General features: G+C 42.0%; 1 protein-coding gene across 1 annotated transcript in view; it reads left to right on the top strand.

Annotated features, from left to right (window-relative positions):
* The window catches only part of LOC311232223 (monocyte to macrophage differentiation factor 2-like), a gene marked incomplete at its 3' end in the record, with an annotated part of 202,011 nt that overhangs the window by 174,091 nt on the left and 8,216 nt on the right, over positions 1–19,704 (top strand). Inside the window, exons 2-4 of the mRNA XM_084318952.1 lie at positions 13,040–13,121; positions 13,952–14,112; positions 16,609–16,683. Of these exons, the coding sequence (XP_084175078.1) occupies positions 13,044–13,121; positions 13,952–14,112; positions 16,609–16,683 (314 nt within the window). The 5' untranslated portion in view covers positions 13,040–13,043. The remainder of the gene's footprint in view (positions 1–13,039; positions 13,122–13,951; positions 14,113–16,608; positions 16,684–19,704) is intronic.

Genomic DNA, 19,704 nt, shown 5'->3' with positions numbered 1-19,704 from the left:
CTCCTGAGCCACTGTCGCCCCCACAATAATGATGATAACAACAACAACTGAACATTCTAATTATGAATGCTTTGGATTCTAGAATTCCCAAGAAAAAATAAACTCTGAATAAATATTCCTACAGCCCAAAACTGATTTGCATGTTATTATTTAAGATAATTGGACAAAATGTATCAAACAACTAGAAAGTTAAACTACTAGCCTACAGTGTTTTATTCAGTCTATTTCTTTTTATATTTTTGCCAGGAGGGATATAATATTATATATGTCTTGGCTTCATCATTTGGGGACCTCATGTTAATCTTGCCAAGTCCCACACTTGAAACACTGCCTAGCTGTTAGTATGTGCACATGTGTGTGTGTGTGTGTGTGTGTGTGTGTGTGTGTGTGTGTAGCTATGTTCTGTATGTGTATGTGTGTTTACACATGCATACAATAGAGACATTCATTTTACATTTTAAATTCAAAAAGTTGATATTTTTAACAAGGTCAATGAAACAATAGCAGCTCCCACCAGTCCGTGACGTCTGTGAGAGGAGATAATAAAGTTAGGTTAACCCTTTCACTGCCGCACTACCAAATGGTTAACCCTTTCACTGCGACAACACACAGAAGGTTAACCCTTTCACTGCCACACGACAGCAGGTTAACCCTTTCACTGCCACACTACAGAAGGTTAACCCTTTACTATCACACTACACTAGTGTGATAGTAAAGGGTTAACCTTCTGTAGTGTGGCAGTGAAAGGGTTAACCTGCTGTCATGTGGCAGTGAAAGGGTTAACCTTCTGTAGTGTGGCAGTGAAAGGAAGCTAATAACACTGAATGTCACCGCTGCAATATGAGCCTGCGCACTCTGATGAAATAAGAGAGAGGTCTGATGAAATAAGAGAGAGGAATGTTTACTGCATGTCACACTAATAAACATCTCCATTTATAATCAGCTGAGGAGATAAATACATAAGAAAGATGTCTTAACGGCAGAGGATTTCAACATCAATATATCATTGTAAATGGAATGTAAAATAAAAATAAAATAAAAATCTAACCCTAACTAACCTTACTGTCATGCACTTGTCCTAATAAACTAACCTACACTGTAGCACTCAACAACACTTTGATGAACATTGTTACTCAGCTGATAGAGTTGTGCCCTTCCTGATGACTTGTCGTACAGAACTTGTAAGCTGCTTTCACAGCCTTTGGGATCCTCAGCCTTCTCCCAGAGGGGAGCAGGGTGAAGAGGCTGTGACCGGGGTGGGAGGGGTCGGCCATGATCTTCCTCGCCCTCTTCAGCGCCCTGGAGTCGTGCAGGGACCTGAGGCAGATGAGAACCAAAGACAATATGACAACAACACTGCAATGAGTCCGTCGAGTTTAAAACCTTCATCTCCGACCTTTGTCAATCAAGTTTCACACGTTATTATAATTGATTTGTTATCCTTGCTTTTCGCCTCGTCTTGTTGTCTCATTGTTATGATTCTGTAGGCTGTGTGATTCTATACGCCTTTTATACTTATTTCTGTCTGTACACTTGACATGGCTGTAAATGAGGGAAACCTCAGTTGCCTTTCCAGTTTAGATTAAATTAAATTTCGCATTGATATTGTGTGCGATCGGGTCGGATTCACAGGGTCGTCCACTGAAGGCATTAGAGCGCAAAGGAAGCCTTTCCAAACAAAATGTGCTTCATAAACAGAAATAACTCCACGTTCACGGATAACAAAGGTGGTAATAAGAAGGTATCGCAACCAATCTCACAATGTTATATTCAGTTGAAAATGTTTCTTGTAGTAGCTTTAACCTTTTCACTACCACACTACAGAAGGTTAACCTTTCAATACCACACGACAGACGGTAGTGTGGTAGTGAAAGGGTTAACCTTCTGTAGTGTGGTAGTGAAAGGGTTAACCTTTGTTGTGTGGCAGTGAAAGGGTTAACCTTCTGTATTGTCGCAGTGAAAGGGTTAAAAAAATCCACCCAGGGTTTATGGGTACATTCTAGTGTTCAGAACACTAGAATAAAACCTCTGGGAACATTTTCTGGAGCAAGTCTCCAGAGCGTTCGCTTCACAAGTCTCCAGAGCGCTCCCTTCGTACCCACAAGGGCAGCTTCAGTCTGCTCTCTTAATGACATCACGACGGCTGCCCCATCTTTATTTATTTCGCACCATTTCAGGAAAACAGTAAAAAACATTGACCATGACAGAAAGTGTATAAAGGTGCTGAGTAGAGGCAAGAGACCCAGATGGGCCTATACGGGGCCTCAACTCATTAAATCATTGGATAAAAAAAAAACACAAAAACAAAAGTAAAGTGAAATAATAAGTTCATAAAACAATTTTCATAATATTAACCCTTTCACTGCCACATGACAGAAGGTTAACCCTTTACTATCACACAACCGACGGTCGCCGGCTTTGTGTTGTGTGGCAGTGAAAGGGTTAACCGTCTGTGTATTGTCGCAGTGAAAGGGTTAACCGTTTGGTAGCGCGGCAGTGAAAGGGTTAAGATAATAATAAGATAATAATAATAACAATAATAATCAAAGTAATAATTAATTAGTCTAAACAAATGAACATGAAACTGTAAAACAAAGTGACATTAATGGTTTCATGAGATTGAAGCTATTCAAGTTTCAAGTTCAAGTTTCTTTAATAGTTGTCATACAGAAGTACAGAATACTTTTATACAAAATGCTTCTTACTGTTACGCGCCAGAGACTGTGCAAGACAAGATAAGTATGAAATAAAATAACATAGTATAGCATGTAAATTAGAAGTAAAAAATGAGGTCACAGTGTTCAGTATAGACATATGTACAATGTTCGATGCAGAATAGACGTAACTGAGTTACCATATAATATACAATATACTATGCAGTGTACTAATATACAATACTATATAGTGCAAGGCAGAAATGGGATGAGGTGCAATTTAGGTACAATTTACAGTAGGTGTACGAGTTGTAGTGCAAATCCTTTATCAATAAATATAAAGTGTGTTTGTGTGATCTAAAGTGTGGAGAGTGGGTGCTGCAGTGTGTTGTTTGTTTAACCCCCTGAGGTCTAAAGTTTGTAGCTCCACCTTCTCAGAATATTCTCTTTTTTTTTGTTACATAATGTAAAATTACAGATTCATACCTTCAAAATAAGCCATCAATTGTCAAATTTGAGACGATAGTTTTCAATCAATGTCCTATCAAACATTCTGGTAAAATCCTAACTACTTTTCAGGATAGGACTAGAACTTGATCCAAGTTCATTCAGCTATCTGATGAGAGAACTACACTCCCAGAATTCAATGTGATCATTGTCACTAGAACCATTTCACACCTGGAGCAAAGGCCCAGTCATTCCTTTGTTATTCCAGTGAATGGACCCAGCAGGAGGCCTAGCCTAGCGACAAGCGGCCACTACATAGTTGGGTATTGAAAAAATGCTCATATCCAAAAGTAGTAGAGAGAGAGAGAGAGATAGAGAGAGAGAGATGGTATTTACAGTACTGTACCATATCAAAAAAAAAAAGCAAACCAATAACAATTTGTGGTTGTATTTCTCTAGAATGACTAGAAGACCTTCTGGGGTGGACGCCAAGCCTGTTCACACAACAGCAGGAACTTGCTGCACAGCCGCATGCATTTATTTTCATTGATGAGGCTGGATTCAACCTAAGCCAAACAACACACATTCAAATCCAACCCTAACTAACCTTACTGTCATGCACTTGTCCTAATATACTAACCTACACTGTAGCACTCAACACTTTGATGAACATTGTTAGTTACTCAGCTGATAGAGTTGTGCCCTTCCTGATGACTTGTCGTACAGAACTTGTAAGTCGCTTTGGATAAAAGCGTCAGCTAAATGACTAGATGTAAATGTAATGTGTAAATGTGTAAATGTAAATGTGTGTGTGTGTGTGTGTGTGTGTGTGTGTGTGTGTGTGTGTGTGTGTGTGTGTGTGTGCGTGCGCGCGTGTGTGAAAGTAAGACATCCTTGACTTAGTAAACTCACTGACAGCACGTGTGGCAGATTTATATCCAGCTTTTAATTTGATCGTTTGTTTGTGTGTTTCTGTGTGTGTGTGTGTGTCTGTGTCTGTCTGTCTGTGTATGTGTGTGTGTGTATGTGTGTGTGTGTGTCTGTGAAACATGTCTTGTACTCATTTACCTCACTAAATACAGCAATGTGTAACTGTAGATTTAAAGAGAGAGAGAGAGAGAGAGAGAGAGAGAGAGAGAGAGAGCGACATTTATAATAATTATATTATTAATTAGTTTTTTTACACACACACACTAATAACATGATCATAACCAAACCAATTTCAAATGTATCATCAAGTACAAAATAGATTTGATCGTAATATTTATGAGAATGCATGTTTTTTCACACTACAGGAGGAGTATGTCACACGTCACAGTATGATGTCATAATCGAACATTCTAGAACATTTGTGTTCTATATATGCAACAATTCTCTGAGCATTTCCTGGCATTTTTTCAGACTACAACATCAATCCAGACTGGTTTGACCCTGACAGCACGTGTGGCAGAGAGAGAGAGAGAGAGAGAACAGGTCTTCACCTCTCTACTTTCTACTCTACTCAGATGGTATTTACAGTACTGTAAGAAAGAAAGAAAGAAAGAAAGAAAGAAAGAAAGAAAGAAAGAAAGAAAGAAAGAAAGAAAGAAAGAAAGAAAGAAAGAAAGAAAGAAAGAAAGAAAGAAAGAAAGAAAAGATAGAGGGAGAGAGAGGAAGAGAAAGAAAGAGGGAGATACAGACAGAGAGAGAGAGAGAGAGAGAGAGAGAGAGAGAGAAGAAAGAAAGAAAGAAAGAAAGAAAGAAAGAAAGAAAGAAAGAAAGAAAGAAAGAAAGAAAGAAAGAAAGAAAGAAAGAAAGAAAGAAAGAAAGAAAGAAAGAAAGAAAGAAAGAAGAGATAGAGGGAGAGGGGGGGAGAGAGGGATATAGAGGAAGAGAAAGAAAGAGGGAGATACAGATGGGGGGGTTAGGATGATTCCAAGGGCCCAGCAAATGCCCCACATTTTTTTATAGATTGGGGGCCCCACATTTTTTAATAGATTGGGGGCCCACAAATTGATTCTTTCATGGGGCCCAGAATCTCCAGCTACGCCCCTGTGAGCGCACCTTTCTACTCTAGAGAGCTGTCATCACCGTGATGCGCGCTTGAATGAACTGCGAGATAACTCATAACTCGTACACACATGCACTCTGTCTCTGCCATACAGTATGTTGTTTTAGCGTGACGTGGGTATATACACGGGTGAGGATGAAAGCATGTTAGACTACTTTTAATACATAAATTAACGTTCCGTTGGGTCCCGTGTATTCTCGAGAATGATAATAATAATAATAATGCAGGACCTCTTCAGATTATATTATCAACGACAGACAGTGAGAAACACAACCCCCCCCCTCTCGCGCTGAAGAATATGCATATTAGATCACTCAGTGATTAACACCTATGCACTGTTTGTGTGTGCGCGCGTCCATGTATGTGCGTTTCGTGACGCGTTGTAGTTCTTATCGCAAATGGAGATTATTACAAGCATACCATCTAGCAAGAATTAAACGTATTTACAAGTCGTATTAGGTTTAGCAAGTTGGGGGACGTATACCTTACATGTCAAAGCACTAGAAATGGCCATTTTTCTATTTTTATCGATTTCTGAAAATATGTCCTTTTTGAGCATTTAAGAGGGATTCTAATTTCTTTTGTTGTCCGCCGACGGGTTCAAAGCTCCAGCGTGACCCCTAAGGGTTAATGAGTGTGTGCGTGTGGGTGTGTGTGCTGTGTGCATTTGATGGTTGTTGCATAGTGTTTATTGTTCGTTTAGCAGCCTGATGGCCTGGGGATAGAAGCTTCTTCTGAGTCTTTCTGTGCTCGCCTTAAGACTCCGGTATCGCTTGCCTGACCGCAGCAGTTCAAAGAGGCAGTTGTTCGGGTGGCTGGAGTCCTTGATGATTCTCTTAGCCTTCCCCCTGCACCGCTTGTTGTAAATGTTCTGGAGGGTGGGAAGCCCCCCTCCAATTGTGCATTCGGCTGAACGTGTCACTCTTTGTAGTCTGCTACGGTCTTGTGCAGTGCTATTCCCAAACCAGGAGGTGATGTTGCCAGTCAGGATGCTCTCTATTGTATATGAGTAGAAGTTCCTAAGGATCTTCTGACTGACTTGGAACTTCCTTAGGAAGTAGAGGCGTTGTCGTGCCTTCTTCACAACACTGTCAATGTGTGTGGTCCATGTCAAGTCCTCGGATATGTGGGCTCTGAGGTACTTGAAACTGTTCACTCTCTCAACCAGTGCCCCGGTTAACAATGTATAGGTAAGCTTGGATTTGAGTGATGAAATAGATGAGCACGTTTTTATTATGGAGGGTTTTGAGTTCCAAATAGTAGGACCTCTAAATCTTATACTGAACTGACCTAATGTTGTGCGGAATAAATTACGATTAATATTGTTTGATTGCCTTGCTGGATATGAATGAATACTGGAGTTTGATATGAAAAAAGTATGGAAAACAATAGGAAATAAATCTAAATCTTAGTCATTACAGTTTCCCAACAGTCAGCCAACTAATCAGTCATTACAGTCTCCCAACAGTCAGCCAACTAATCAGTCATTACAGTCTCCCAACAGTCAGCCAACTAATCAGTCATTACAGTCTCCCAACAGTCAGCCAACTAATCAGTCATTACAGTCTCCCAACAGTCAGCCAACTAATCAGTCATTACAGTCTTCCAACAGTCAGCCAACTAATCAGTCATTACAGTCTCCCAACAGTCAGCCAACTAATCAGTCATTACAGTCTTCCAACAGTCAGCCAACTAATCAGTCATTACAGTCTCCCAACAGTCAGCCAACTAATCAGTCATTACAGTCTCCAAACAGTCAGCCAACTAATCAGTCATTACAGTCTCCCAACAGTCAGCCAACTAATCAGTCATTACAGTCTCCAAACAGTCAGCCAACTAATCAGTCATTACAGTCTCCCAACAGTCAGCCAACTAATCAGTCATTACAGTCTCCCAACAGTCAGCCAACTAATCAGTCATTACAGTCTCTGAACAGTCAGCTAACTTCCTTTTTTGGTATATTAGCATAGTCATCTTTTTAAGATTTTATGCTGAAATGATAATCACTTGAATATGTTTAATAAGCGCTCGGCCATAAGCACCATCCATGTTAAATCCCATAATTAAAGGAGAGTTCAAAAGGAAGAGGATGTGGGAAATTCTACTTTTTTTGTCTCTATAACTGCCTTCCGTCTCTGATTTGGTCTCTGAGGTTGATTGGGTTGATGTCCCACTTGTCCCAGGGACCATCAACGTGGACATTCTTGGGTAGTATGGCCCTTTAACTGTAGCCTGCCCCTCACACTGATGCTCACTAATCTTAGAACAATGCATGTGTGTGTGTGTGTGTGTGTGTGTGTGTGTGTGTGTGTGTGTGTGTGTGTGTGTGTGTGTGTGTGTGTGTGTGTGTGTGTGTGTGTGTGTGTGTGTGTGTGTGTGTGTGTGTGTGTGTGTGTGTGTGTGTGTGTGTGTGTGTGTGTGTGTGTGTGTGAGAATGTACGTGTGCATGCATTATGTGTGTGTGACATTGCTAGATCTAGGTCTCTTAAAATCGTGCTTTTGCAAGATGCAGCAGAGGAACAAGGATGGCTTGTGGTGTGTGTGTGTGTGTGTGTGTGTGTGTGTGTGTGTGTCAAGTCAAGAGTTTTATTTGTCACGGCATACAGGGCATACAGTGAAATGCGGGTGGTCATGCCCGCAGCGATTGTGCAATAATACAAGTAATAAGAATAAGACATAACAGGTATAATGTACATAAAGTTTAAAATGCATGGTAAAAGACATGCTAAGGTCCTGCGATAGTGCAATACAGTGTGTGTGTATGTGTGTGCATACGATCATGCATTTTTCCTGCCTTTGTCCATCCTGCCTCTCCCTGGACACATGTTAATTTAATCATCTGTGGAGGAGAGACAGGAGACTAGGAGAGAGAGAGAGAGAGAGAGAGAGAGAGAGAGAGAGAGAGAGAGAGAGAGAGAGAGAGAGAGAGAGAGAGATGAGGTGTGTGGACTGGAGAGGAGAGGAGAGGAGGAAAGATAAGGGGAGAGGACAGGAGATGAGAGGAGGGGAGATTAGAGGAGAGGAGACGAGGAAAGATAAGAGGAGAGGACAGGACTGGAGACGAGAGAGAGAGAGAGAGATGAGGTGTGGAGACGAGAGGAGGGGAGATTAGAGGAGAGGAGGAAAGATAAGAGGAGAGGACAGGAGACGAGAGAGCGAGGAGGAGGGGAGATCAGAGGAGAAGAGGGGGGATTAGAGGAGAGGACAGAAGAGGAGAGGACATGAGCAAAGGATGGGTGAGGGGCAGAGATATGGAAAGAAAGATGAAAGAAAAAAATTAGTTTTCTTGGATGAAGAAAAAAAAATACAATCCCCTGCTCAGTGGTTTCCATGACGACAGTGACATCACCGATGTAGTCCCCCTCCCACCCCCAGTTGCTCTGTGTATGTGAGTCTCACTCTTTACTATATGTGTGTGTGTGTGTGTGTGTGTGTGTGTGTGTGTGTGTGTGTGTGTGTGTGTGTGTGTGTGTGTGTGTGTGTGTGTGTGTACAGTATGTGTGTGTGCGCGCGTGACTTCCTGTGAAGGAGCCAATGCGTATCATCATGAGTGCATGTGAGTGTGTGCGTGCGCGCTTTCTGCTTTTCTCTTTCTGGGTTGTTGTTTACGAAAGAGACAGGCCTCGTATCTCAGGTTCAGTCATTCCGTGGTTACCAGCTGTTGCCAGGCAACAGCAGCCATGGCAACAAGTTGAAGCGTGATCTGGCGTTGCTAAGTGAGAGGAGAGGAGAGGAGAGGGGAGGGTGGGGTGAACTGGGTCTGTGAGCAGCAGTCAGGAACCTTTATCCGGTCAAAGAAATAGGATACAAAAGAAATCAAATATGTAACTTTATTATCCTATCAGGTCAATTAAGATGGCCTCGCTGTGAGGACTGAAAACACTATATATGCAATAAAAAAATTATATACTGTGTATATATATAAGTATATATATATGCAACAATAAAAATGTAAAAGACACAGATGTTATCCATAAGAAATACCTCTTTAAGAGCCTTTCAAAACCCATAGCAAATTATTAAAACAAATTTAATGAAAGGGCTGGGCATGAATACGACTTCAGAGTGAAAGGCTGTTTTATTACATATTATGCTTGATTTGGGATTCTTAATAGGACTAGTTGTTAAAGATCCCTAAATATTCAGCACAACAATTGAATGAGGTTGTATGTGTCTGATAATGTAGCCTACTAATCAAATCAAATCAAATCAAATTTATTTGTAAGGCCCGACAACACACGCGAATGTCCCCATGGGCCGGACACGTCTTCTTTTAAACTAAGTCAAGAAGAAACATCACAATAAATCACTGTTTAAATCACTACTGTACTGGTCGTCCCTATAAATATAATCCATTCATATCTTTGTCTGATAGACACTGTCTCATTCTATTTAGATCATATCTCCTTGCAGATATTTCATTATCATATATAATATTTATCGTATATATTTCATAACATATTTCATATCATCATTGTTTGATTACAAGGTGGTACATATGCACAGTGTTACATACCGTGTTTTGATGATTTCAGCATGCTTATCTTGGAGTGTGTGTGTGTCTGTGTGTGTGTATGTGTGTGTGTGTGTGTGTGTGTGTGTGTGTGTACGAGGGTGTTTTACTAGTTGTTTTATTACAAGGTATATGTATGTGTAATCAGGGGTGTAAAGTACTTGAGTAATTGTACTTTGTTACAATACTTAAGTACTGTTTTTGGGGATTTGTACTTTACTCAAGTATTATTAGGTTTGTATACTTGTACTTTTACTCAATTACATTTCAGAGAAAAAAAACATACTTTTTACTCCTTACATTTAAAATGCAGACCTACAAAGTACAAATCTCGCAGGTCCAACCATTTTAATTCGTATATTTGTTTCTCTGGCCGAACTAACGTTAACGTTATTAATCCTGCGGCCGCACTTTATTTAAAAACAGCCAATCAAATCCCCATCAATGGAAAATGAACCCGCCCATACCCATGCTGATTGGTCTTTGTGCAAGACTAGAAAGCGGGGATCTTTGATTAAACACCTGCTATCAGAAGAATAGACAGTCAGAGTGACGAGCTACAGAAGATGGCCACAGACGATAGTATGAGTGATGAAGAGGACGGAACGGAACATTTCATTGCCCCGGAATTAAAAAAAAAAATTACTTTAACTTTTTAGTACTTTTAAAAGTAGAAACTTTTTTACTTTTACTCGAGTGTGTTTTTAGCCAGATACTCTGACTTTTACTTGAGTACGATTTTGAGACGGTACCCATACTTTCACTTAATACACACTATAATTTCTGGGTACCTTTTACACCCCTGTGTATAATATATGGCAGTATTTGAATGTGTCATTCGTTCCTGGCACGTGGTGCAGTAGTTAGCACTGTTGCCTCACAGCAAGAAGGTCCTGGGAGGGGGGTGGCGTTGGCTCACTTTCTATGTGGAGTCTGCATGTTCTCATGTTCCTCCAACACCATAAAATACATGCATGCTAGGTACAAACTCCTGCCGTTGTCCTTGAGCAAGGCATGATTAGGCTGGAGTTACACCTAGGCTGTTTTTCGTTTCGTTTTTCAGGTGAGTTTCGCAGCCGAGTTTCGCAGCCGAGTTAGACATTCGTTTTGCACCTTGAGCGCTTTCAGTTCAGTTCAGTTCAGTTCAGAGTTTTTATTTGCCACATGGAATAATACAATCATAGTTTCTTCATAAAAAAATCATAAATAGCCATTCCATGGACAAAAGGAGCAGGAAGAAGAATAAATCTTATAATTACCTGCCCCTTATTCCTAAACTAACATGTATTTTCTTAATGGTCGGCGTATAACCTTATTTACACAAATAATCATTTATACCATTATAAAAGAAACACAATCCACAGTTAAACAAGAAAAATGTAAATAATAATAATAATGATAAAGAATAAAAAAGAAAAGAAAGAGAAGAGAAAAAAAAAATATCTCACTATTCAGATCACATTTTGATTTTCATACTGACTAAATATTTTTTTTTATACATTTTTTTGAATTGATAAACACTGTTACATCCCTTAAGCTCGCTATGGAGAGAATTCCATAACTTTACACCAATAACTGAAGGACACATCTGTTTAAGTGTGGTACGTGCAAACTGATGTTTAAAATAGTATTTTCTCCTACTAAACTCACTTTCTAAATGAAAAAGATTTTGTAGTTTTTCTGGCAGTGTATTATTTCTTGCCCTAAACATAATTAACATTGTTTGAAACTTAACCATGTCTTCAAGTTTAATTATTCTAGATTTAATAAATAATATATTTGTGTGTTCTCGATAACTCACTTTATGTGTGATTCGTACAGCCCTCTTCTGTAGTATATATAATGGTTTTATATTTGTCCCATAAGTATTCCCCCATACTTCAACACAATAACTGATATAAGGTGAGATGAGTGAGCAGTAGAGTGTTCTCATTGCCTCATACTCTAACACATCCTTTACTTTATTCATAACAAAAATACTCTTGGACATCTTTTTTTTAACATGTGCTATGTGCGATTTCCATGTTAATTTATCATCCATAATCACACCAAGAAAACGAAATTCATTAACTCTCTCTATATCAGCTCCATCTATGGTCAGTACTATATTTTCATCTAGTTTTCGATTGCCAAAAATCATAAATTTAGTTTTTTTCAGATTCAGTGATAGCTTATTTACATCAAACCATTTCTTTAGCTTTGTCAGAACAAGGCTTGGTCAGACCACAACGGATCTCATCTCGAATTCAGCAATGAGCAAGCGCGGGGAGGTAGTTACTCTCCCTCGTCCCTGCTGTCGTCCACACTCAGCTGTGAGAGAATTGTTGAATAGATACACAAATGTTCTAGAATGTTTGATTGTGACATCACAAATGTTTTCGGGCATTCATAACATTATTTTGCGCGACTGTACATTGTAACATTAACACAGCCCAGCTGTCAACTGTAGGCTACTTTGTAACTTTCTGGCGTTTTATTCATAACAAACATTGACGCGATTCCGCCAACACATATGTAATATTAATAGGTTTTGCTCACAGAGAGATAGATAAATAAATAAACATAATCACGGTTATCTACCAACAACTGCATGTACTGTAGAAATGTATGTTTCAGTGCAGATAAAGGTACTGTACAAAATAACCTCTAAAACACTGCTAGAATACACAAGCAGTTAGGGTGCGCTGTGTTAATGTTACAATGTACAGTCGCTCGCGAAATAATGTTATGGCATTGCTCGAGGCAGGAGAGATGAGGCGCGCGGGGCATGGGGGCTCTGCTGCTCGGTGCTGCTTGAGACAGACAGACAGACAGCCCAGACTGGAGAGATACACGGTGCTGCGCGCGGGCTGCTCCTCGGCCGCTGCTCGGTGCTGCTCCCCCGGGCTCGAGACAGACAGACAGACAGGAGGGATATACACGGTGCTGCGCGCGGGCTGTAGGTTACACTGCAGTCTGACAGTCTACTGCGCATGGGCGTTGAGCAAAAACGGCTCCGCGCAGATTACACACATGTTGTCGGCGAGTTTTTGACGCTACTCCAAAACGGAAACACAATTTAGCGTTTTCAGTAGGGCCACAACGTATCCGGCAAAAACGGCATTTCTATGTAAAAGGGACAGCAAACGTATTCAAACGTATTCAAAAAACGACCACAAAAACACTAGTCTAACCATGGCCTTAGAAGTTCGTCCCCGGGAGCCCCGGACTGTGGCTGCACATTGATTTCGAAATACATAGGACGGGTTAAATACATAGGATTGGTTAAATAGTTAGGATGGGGTTAAATAGTTATAGGATTGGATAAATGCAGAGAAATGCCTGGTACATGTACAAATTTACTTGGCAATAAAGATATTCTATTTCTAATTCCAGATTTATGAACAACCCTGTTCCTTCCAACAAGAGATACCAGCCCACCGACTATGAGCATGCCGCCAACTGTGCCACGCACGCGGTAAATACACACACACACACACACACACACACACACACTCGCACACACACACACACTCGCACACACTCGCGCACACACTCACACACACACAACACAGACACACTCACACACTCACACACGCGCACACACACACACACACACACACACACACACACTCGCACACACACACACGCACACACACACACGCACACACAGTGAGCCTTGACACCAACTTTGTCGGCTCTATCTGCCACAGTGTGGTTTAGCATTTGTCTCATTATTCTGATTATTCTATTTGTTTTTAAGGATGCACTGATGGTTTGGGATAATAATTCCCTCCTGAAATCTATGAGAGAACACGAGAACGTGTACATTTTCCACACACAGAAGGATGTTAGATCTGTCTAATATAGATATATAATATAACAGATTACACTCAGTATTGTTTTCTAGTGACCCTGAACTAATCATGTACGTCTATGTTGTTCAGTAAAATATTCGCTACCTGTGTTGGACAATCTGTGACGTCATCAAACAGTGACCTCTAGGCAAAAGAGCCACACTTGGTATTGCACTTTGTTTACATCTTTTGTTTTGGTCTGATGTGAGAGTTGGAGTGCAGTAGGTGTGACCAACAATAGCAACCCTTCTCTTATCCTCACTCAACCCCACCCCACACATCAGACCAAAACTAAATAAATGTAAACATAGTGCAATACCAAGTAGGGCTCTTTTGGCCAGAGGTCGCTGTTTGACTGCGTTACGGATTCTACCTTTAAAGTTCAATACTCGGAATCAGTATCGATTGGCAGTGAAAAGGTGTTTCCTCTGTCCGTGTCTTCTTCCTGTAGCTGTGGATAATCCCCAGCCTATTGGGCAGCTCCGTGCTGCACTTCCGGTCGGAGGACCAATGGGAGCGCACGTCCGCCTGGGTCTATGGGGCGGGGCTTAGCTCTCTGTTCATCATCTCCACCCTGTTCCACACTGTGGCCTGGAAGAAGAGCCATCTACGGTACACACACACACACACACACACACACACACACACACACACACACACACACACACACACACACACACACACACACACACACACACACACACACACACACACACACGCATGCATGCACACACACACACACACACACACACACAGTCACACACACACACGCACACGCATGCATGCATGCACACACACACACACACACACGCACACACACACGTGCACGCACACACACACACACACACACACACACACACACACACACACACACACACACACACACACATAGTTCATTATAGATCCCCTCCCTCCGGGGGTATAACCACATTGACGTTTGGGTGAACTGTGATACTAATGAACCCGTGCAGAGAGACTGGATTCACAGAATCACATACTGTGTAGAGATGTTACCGTGTTGTCCTGAATATAAGATAGATAATATAGGAAAATTAGACATGGAAAACTAGGGTCGTCTTATATTCACACTCTAGAGATGAAGGTGAGAGAGAGAGAGAGAGAGAGAGAGAGAGAGAGAGAGAGAGAGAGAGAGAGAGAGAGAGAGAGAGAGAGAGAGAGAGAGATGAGTGAAGGCTATGTGTTTGTGTGTGTGTGTGCGTGTTAGAAAGAGAGAGAGCGAGAAAGAGCGAGAGAAAGATGAGTGAAGGCTATGTGTTGTTTGTGTGTTTGCGTTACAATCAGAGAGAGAGAGAGAGATGAGTGAAGGCTATGTGTTGTTTGTGTGTTTGCGTTACAATCAGAGAGAGAGAGAGAGATGAGTGAAGGCTATGTGTTGTTTGTTTGTGTGTTTGCGTTACAATCAGAGAGAGAGGGAGAGAGAGAGAGAGAGAGAGAGAGAGAGAGAGAGAGAGAGAGAGAGAGATACATGAGTGAAGGCTATGCGTTGTTTGCATTACAAAGAGAGAGAGAGAGAGAGGTGTGTTCATAAAATGTCCCTGTCAGATAACCATGAAAGTATTGAATTTCGACACAGAGCTCTACTCGTCTCGTTACTCGTGCGTGGGCCTGTGATGATATTCTATTCCAGTGCTGCTGATACAACATTGCGATCAGGTTATGTGTGGGGGCGGCACGGCACTGCATCGCTGCCTCAAACCAACCAGGCCCCCGCCTCGCACCCCAGCGGGGGGGGCCTTTCTGTGTGGAGTTTGCATAATATCCCGGTGTTTGTGTGCTGGTTTCCTCCCACGTTGTAAAAGACATTATACATAGTCCTGCCATCGCCCCTTGATCAAGGTACTGGCATCACAGCTGGAGCCGGTGCCCTGGATGACTGTGGCTGCTGCCCAAGTTTCAAGTTTCAAGTTTCTTTATTAGTTGTCAACATACAAAAATACAGAATACTTTTATATGAAATGCTTGTTCCTGTTCTGCTCCTGAGAGTGTGCTAGATAAAAATAAAATAGATAAGTAAAAAAAAAATAGAAGTCAAAAGTACATAACAAGTGTAAACAAAAGTGTTCAATATACAATATACAATACAGAGTAGGGAAAAAAACGTGTAACTGAGTTACAATATAAAGTACAATGCAGAATGGGATGAGGTACAATTTAGGTAAGGTGCAATGAGGTATGAGTTGTAGTGCAAATCTCTTTACCAATAAATATAATATTAAGTGTGTTAAAGTGTCTGAAGTGGGTAAAGTGGGTGCTACAGTGAGTTGTTTATTTAAAGTGAGTGTGTGCGTGTGGATGTGTGTGCTGTGAGTGTATTTGATGGTTTGTTACATAGTGTTATTGTCGTTGCCGACTGCTCCTACATACAGTAGTTAGGATGGGTTACATGCAGAGAATACACTTCAGGTATTATGTAAATAGTTAGGATTGGTTACATGCAGAGAATAATACACTCCAGGCGTTATGTAAATAGTTAGGATGGGTTACATGCAGAGAATTCCACTCCAGGTATTATGTAAATAGTTTCCATTTCCTTTTCCTTTAATAATAATAATAATAATATCTTAATCTATTTATATATAGCGCTTTTCCAGGTGCTCAAAGACGCTTTACATGGGTAGAAGAGACAAAACGATGGCAAAACAAAAACAGAACAAAAATAATACACAACAAAATAAAATAAAACCGACAGAATTAGAGGTCAAAAGCGAGATTGAAAAGGTGTCAGGGTGTTTGCATCACGGATATGGCTGGGGAGGGCATTCCAGAGGGAGGGGGCAGCAGCAGCAGCAAAGGCCCTGTCGCCCCAGGTCCGGAGCTTGGTCGTGGGAGGTGTTAGGAGGTTGGCATCAGCAGACCTAAGGCGACGGGTGGGCGTGTGACGGTGGAGGAGGTCGGACAGGTAGGGAGGGGCAAGGTTGTTGAGGGCTTTAAATGTGATGAGAAGTATTTTAAATTGTATCTTGTATTTGATCGGAAGCCAATGGAGGTCGTGGTTATTAGCCCGTCATGGTTATGTTGTGTTGTCATGGTGATGTGGTGTGGTGTTTTGTTGTCACGGTAACGTTGTTGTGTCGTGTGTCCCTGCAGGTCTGTTGAACACTGTTTCCACATGTGTGACAGGATGGTCATCTACTTCTTCATCGCTGCCTCCTACGCCCCCTGGTAAACACATAGCCCACTGGGTCTGTCGGGGTGTGTGTGTGTGTGTGTGCGTGCGTGCGTGTGTGCGTGCGCATGTGTTCCAAATTGGGGACAGGTTTCAGACTACAAATCAGTTAATTGGGGATGACTTGTTTTATAGGGCAGATGTGTATGTAGAGCTGTGTGTGTGTGTGTGTGTGTGTGTGTGTGTGTGTGTGTGTGTGTGTGTGTGTGTGTGTGTGCGTGTGCATGTGCGTGTGCGTGTGCGTGTGTGTGTGCCCACATGCAACTGTTTGTGTATGCATGTGTGTGTGTGAGTGTGTGTTGTTCCTGATTTAACTAAAACACTGAGGACATTACGAGACAAAACACTGGGAACAAGCTGATTTTCAGATTATGGTTATGCATATATTGTAAGATTAGCTGATTGATTGATTGATTGAAAACTTTATTAACAGATTGCAGAATGGGTTTCGTCTTGTTTACATCAGGGTCCCCCATTTTCAATTCATCAGGACATATATGACATACATGACATACAGATAGTCAGTACTGCTACATCTATACATTTATGACATACCAGATTTGCAAATACAGTACTGTTTGTGATACAGAAGGAGTCAGGAAAAGGGAGTATATACATTTGACGTAGAAACTGTACATTGGAGGGGCGGCTAGGTGGTGTAGTGGGCAAGGCACTCGCCACCAATGTGGAGACGCTGGGTTCGCGTGTTCGAATCCAGCTCTCCACATTGTTTTCAGTTTAGCTGGTCGTCCGCAGTAATACACATTGGCCGTATTACGGGGAGGGAAACTGAAGGGTGGGGATTGGGCGTTGTGGACCGCGTCTCCTACAGGTCGGTTGGTGCGCCTGCACAGTAGAATCAGGAAGTGTCGGAGGGCAGCGTGAGCCTCCCACGCATTACTCCTCGCCACTGAGAGATCGAGCTGCGCAGGTGAAAAGATGCGACTGCTGTTACCTCAAGTACCGGAGGGGACTTGTGCTATGTATGACTTAGTCCACATTGCAGCCGGCTTGTGGGAGGCAAGAAACAGCGTTCATGACAGGGGAGGGTTGAATTGGATGATACGAAATTGGGATGGGAGAAAATATAGAAAAATGGGAGAAAAAGTGGATAAAAAAAAAGAAACTGTACATTGGAGGAGGTTGGGTGGGGGGGGTTGGGTACACTGGGATATTGACAACCATTACTGGGTAATCTACATTGGAGGTGGTTGGGGGGGGGGGGGGGGGGGGCACACTGTATAAAACAAGCAAAACTGTACATTGAGGGGGGGGGGGGGGGGGGAGACACTGTACAAACAAACAAAATTGTACATTGGACTATTGACAAAACCATACTAGGTAAATGACTGTACATTGGCAAAACTGTACATTGAGGGGGGGGGGGGAGACACTGTACAAACAAACAAAATTGTACATTGGACTATTGACAAAACCATACTAGGTAAATGACTGTACATTGGAGGGGGTTGGGTTAGGATATTTACAGGGGCCAGTGTTGAATTGCAGTCTCCCGTAGGTGTCCCTTGAGAGAGGTTTTGAAAGTGGGTAGTGATCCACATTCCTTTACAGCTTTGGGTAGGGCGTTCCACATTGATGTGGCATAATTGCGAAACGTGTTTAGTCCCTTATTTGAGCCGAATCTGGGTTTAACATGATTTGTGGAGCTCCCTCTGGTGTTGTGATCGTGGTATTCACTGACCTTTGGGAAGTATTTTGCCATGTACATGGGTACCTTGGTCGTGTAGTGTATCTTGTAGACCAGGCCCATTGCAAGTTGCTGTACTCTGTCGTCTACTCTAAGCCATCCTAGGTTGTCAAAGTGGGCAGGGGTGAGGTGGGTTCTAGGAGTAAGGTCAAGCAGTAGTCTGACCAGTTTGTTTTGAGATGTTTGTAATTTTGTTTTTAGCGCCTTTGAGGTGCTTTGGTACCATGAGGTGCAAGCATAGTCGTAGTACCCCTGAATGAGTGCTCCTGCCAGAGTCTTCAGGGTATTCTTGTTTACCAGACAGGAGATCCGGTACAAGAATCGAGTTTGTTGGTTGACTTTTTTTATTACATTGGATGCCATTTTGTCACAGGAGAGATTAGCCTCTAGGATGGAACCCAGGTAGGTAATTTCATCTTTCCTTGTGACAATATTGTCACCCACTGTAACTGAGAAGCCGTCGGTCTTGCTGAGTTTGTTATTTGAACTGAAGAGAATGGACTCTGTTTTGCCCATGTGTAATGATAGTTTGTTATCAGCGAGCCATATGCAGATTTTGCCTAGTTCCGAGCTGAGGGTTTTTTCAACCTGTAACTTGTTCTTGTCAGAGACCAGCAGGGCTGAGTCGTCCGCAAACAGGAACAAGTTGCAGTCACAAGCTGACGACATATCATTTGCATAAATTAGGAACAGTAGCGGTCCTAGTATGCTTCCTTGTGGAACACCACAGCTCACTGTGAGGGGGGGGATAGGGTACCGTTTACCTCCACCATCTGTTCCCTCCCCTCAAGGTAGGATTGCATCCAGCTCAAAACCAATTGCTTTTAGCTTGTCAATCAGAATGGAGTGATTGACCGTGTCAAAGGCCTTTTGTAGGTCCAGCATGACCATGCCGCAGTATTTGCCTGCATCCACCTCTTGTTTGATGTGGTCATTCAAATAGAGAAGGCATGTGTCAGTGGAGTGGGATGTTCTGAAGCCAGATTGGAATTCGTAGATTAGATTTTTTTCCGCTAGGTACTTTTCGACCTGTTCATAGACTATTTTTTCCATGACTTTCGAGATGAAATGAACAACAAATGAAAGTAAATCAATGCAGTTTTGGCCTAAGTAAATATGTGTGTGTGTGTGTGTGTGTGTGTGTGTGTGTGTGTGTGTGTGTGTGTGTGTGTGTGTGTGTGTGTGTGTGTGTGTGTGTGTGTGTGTGTGTGTGTGTGTGTGTGTGTGTGTGTGTGTGTGTGTGTGTGTGTGTGTGTGTGTGTGTGTGTGTGTGTGTGTGTGTGTGTGTGTGTGTGTGTGTGTGTGTGTG

Source organism: Notolepis coatsorum (assembly GCF_963971535.1).
Source record: "Notolepis coatsorum genome assembly, chromosome: 7".
Lineage (NCBI taxonomy): Eukaryota > Metazoa > Chordata > Actinopteri > Aulopiformes > Paralepididae > Notolepis > Notolepis coatsorum.
This window is presented reverse-complemented; position numbering and strand designations above follow the sequence as displayed.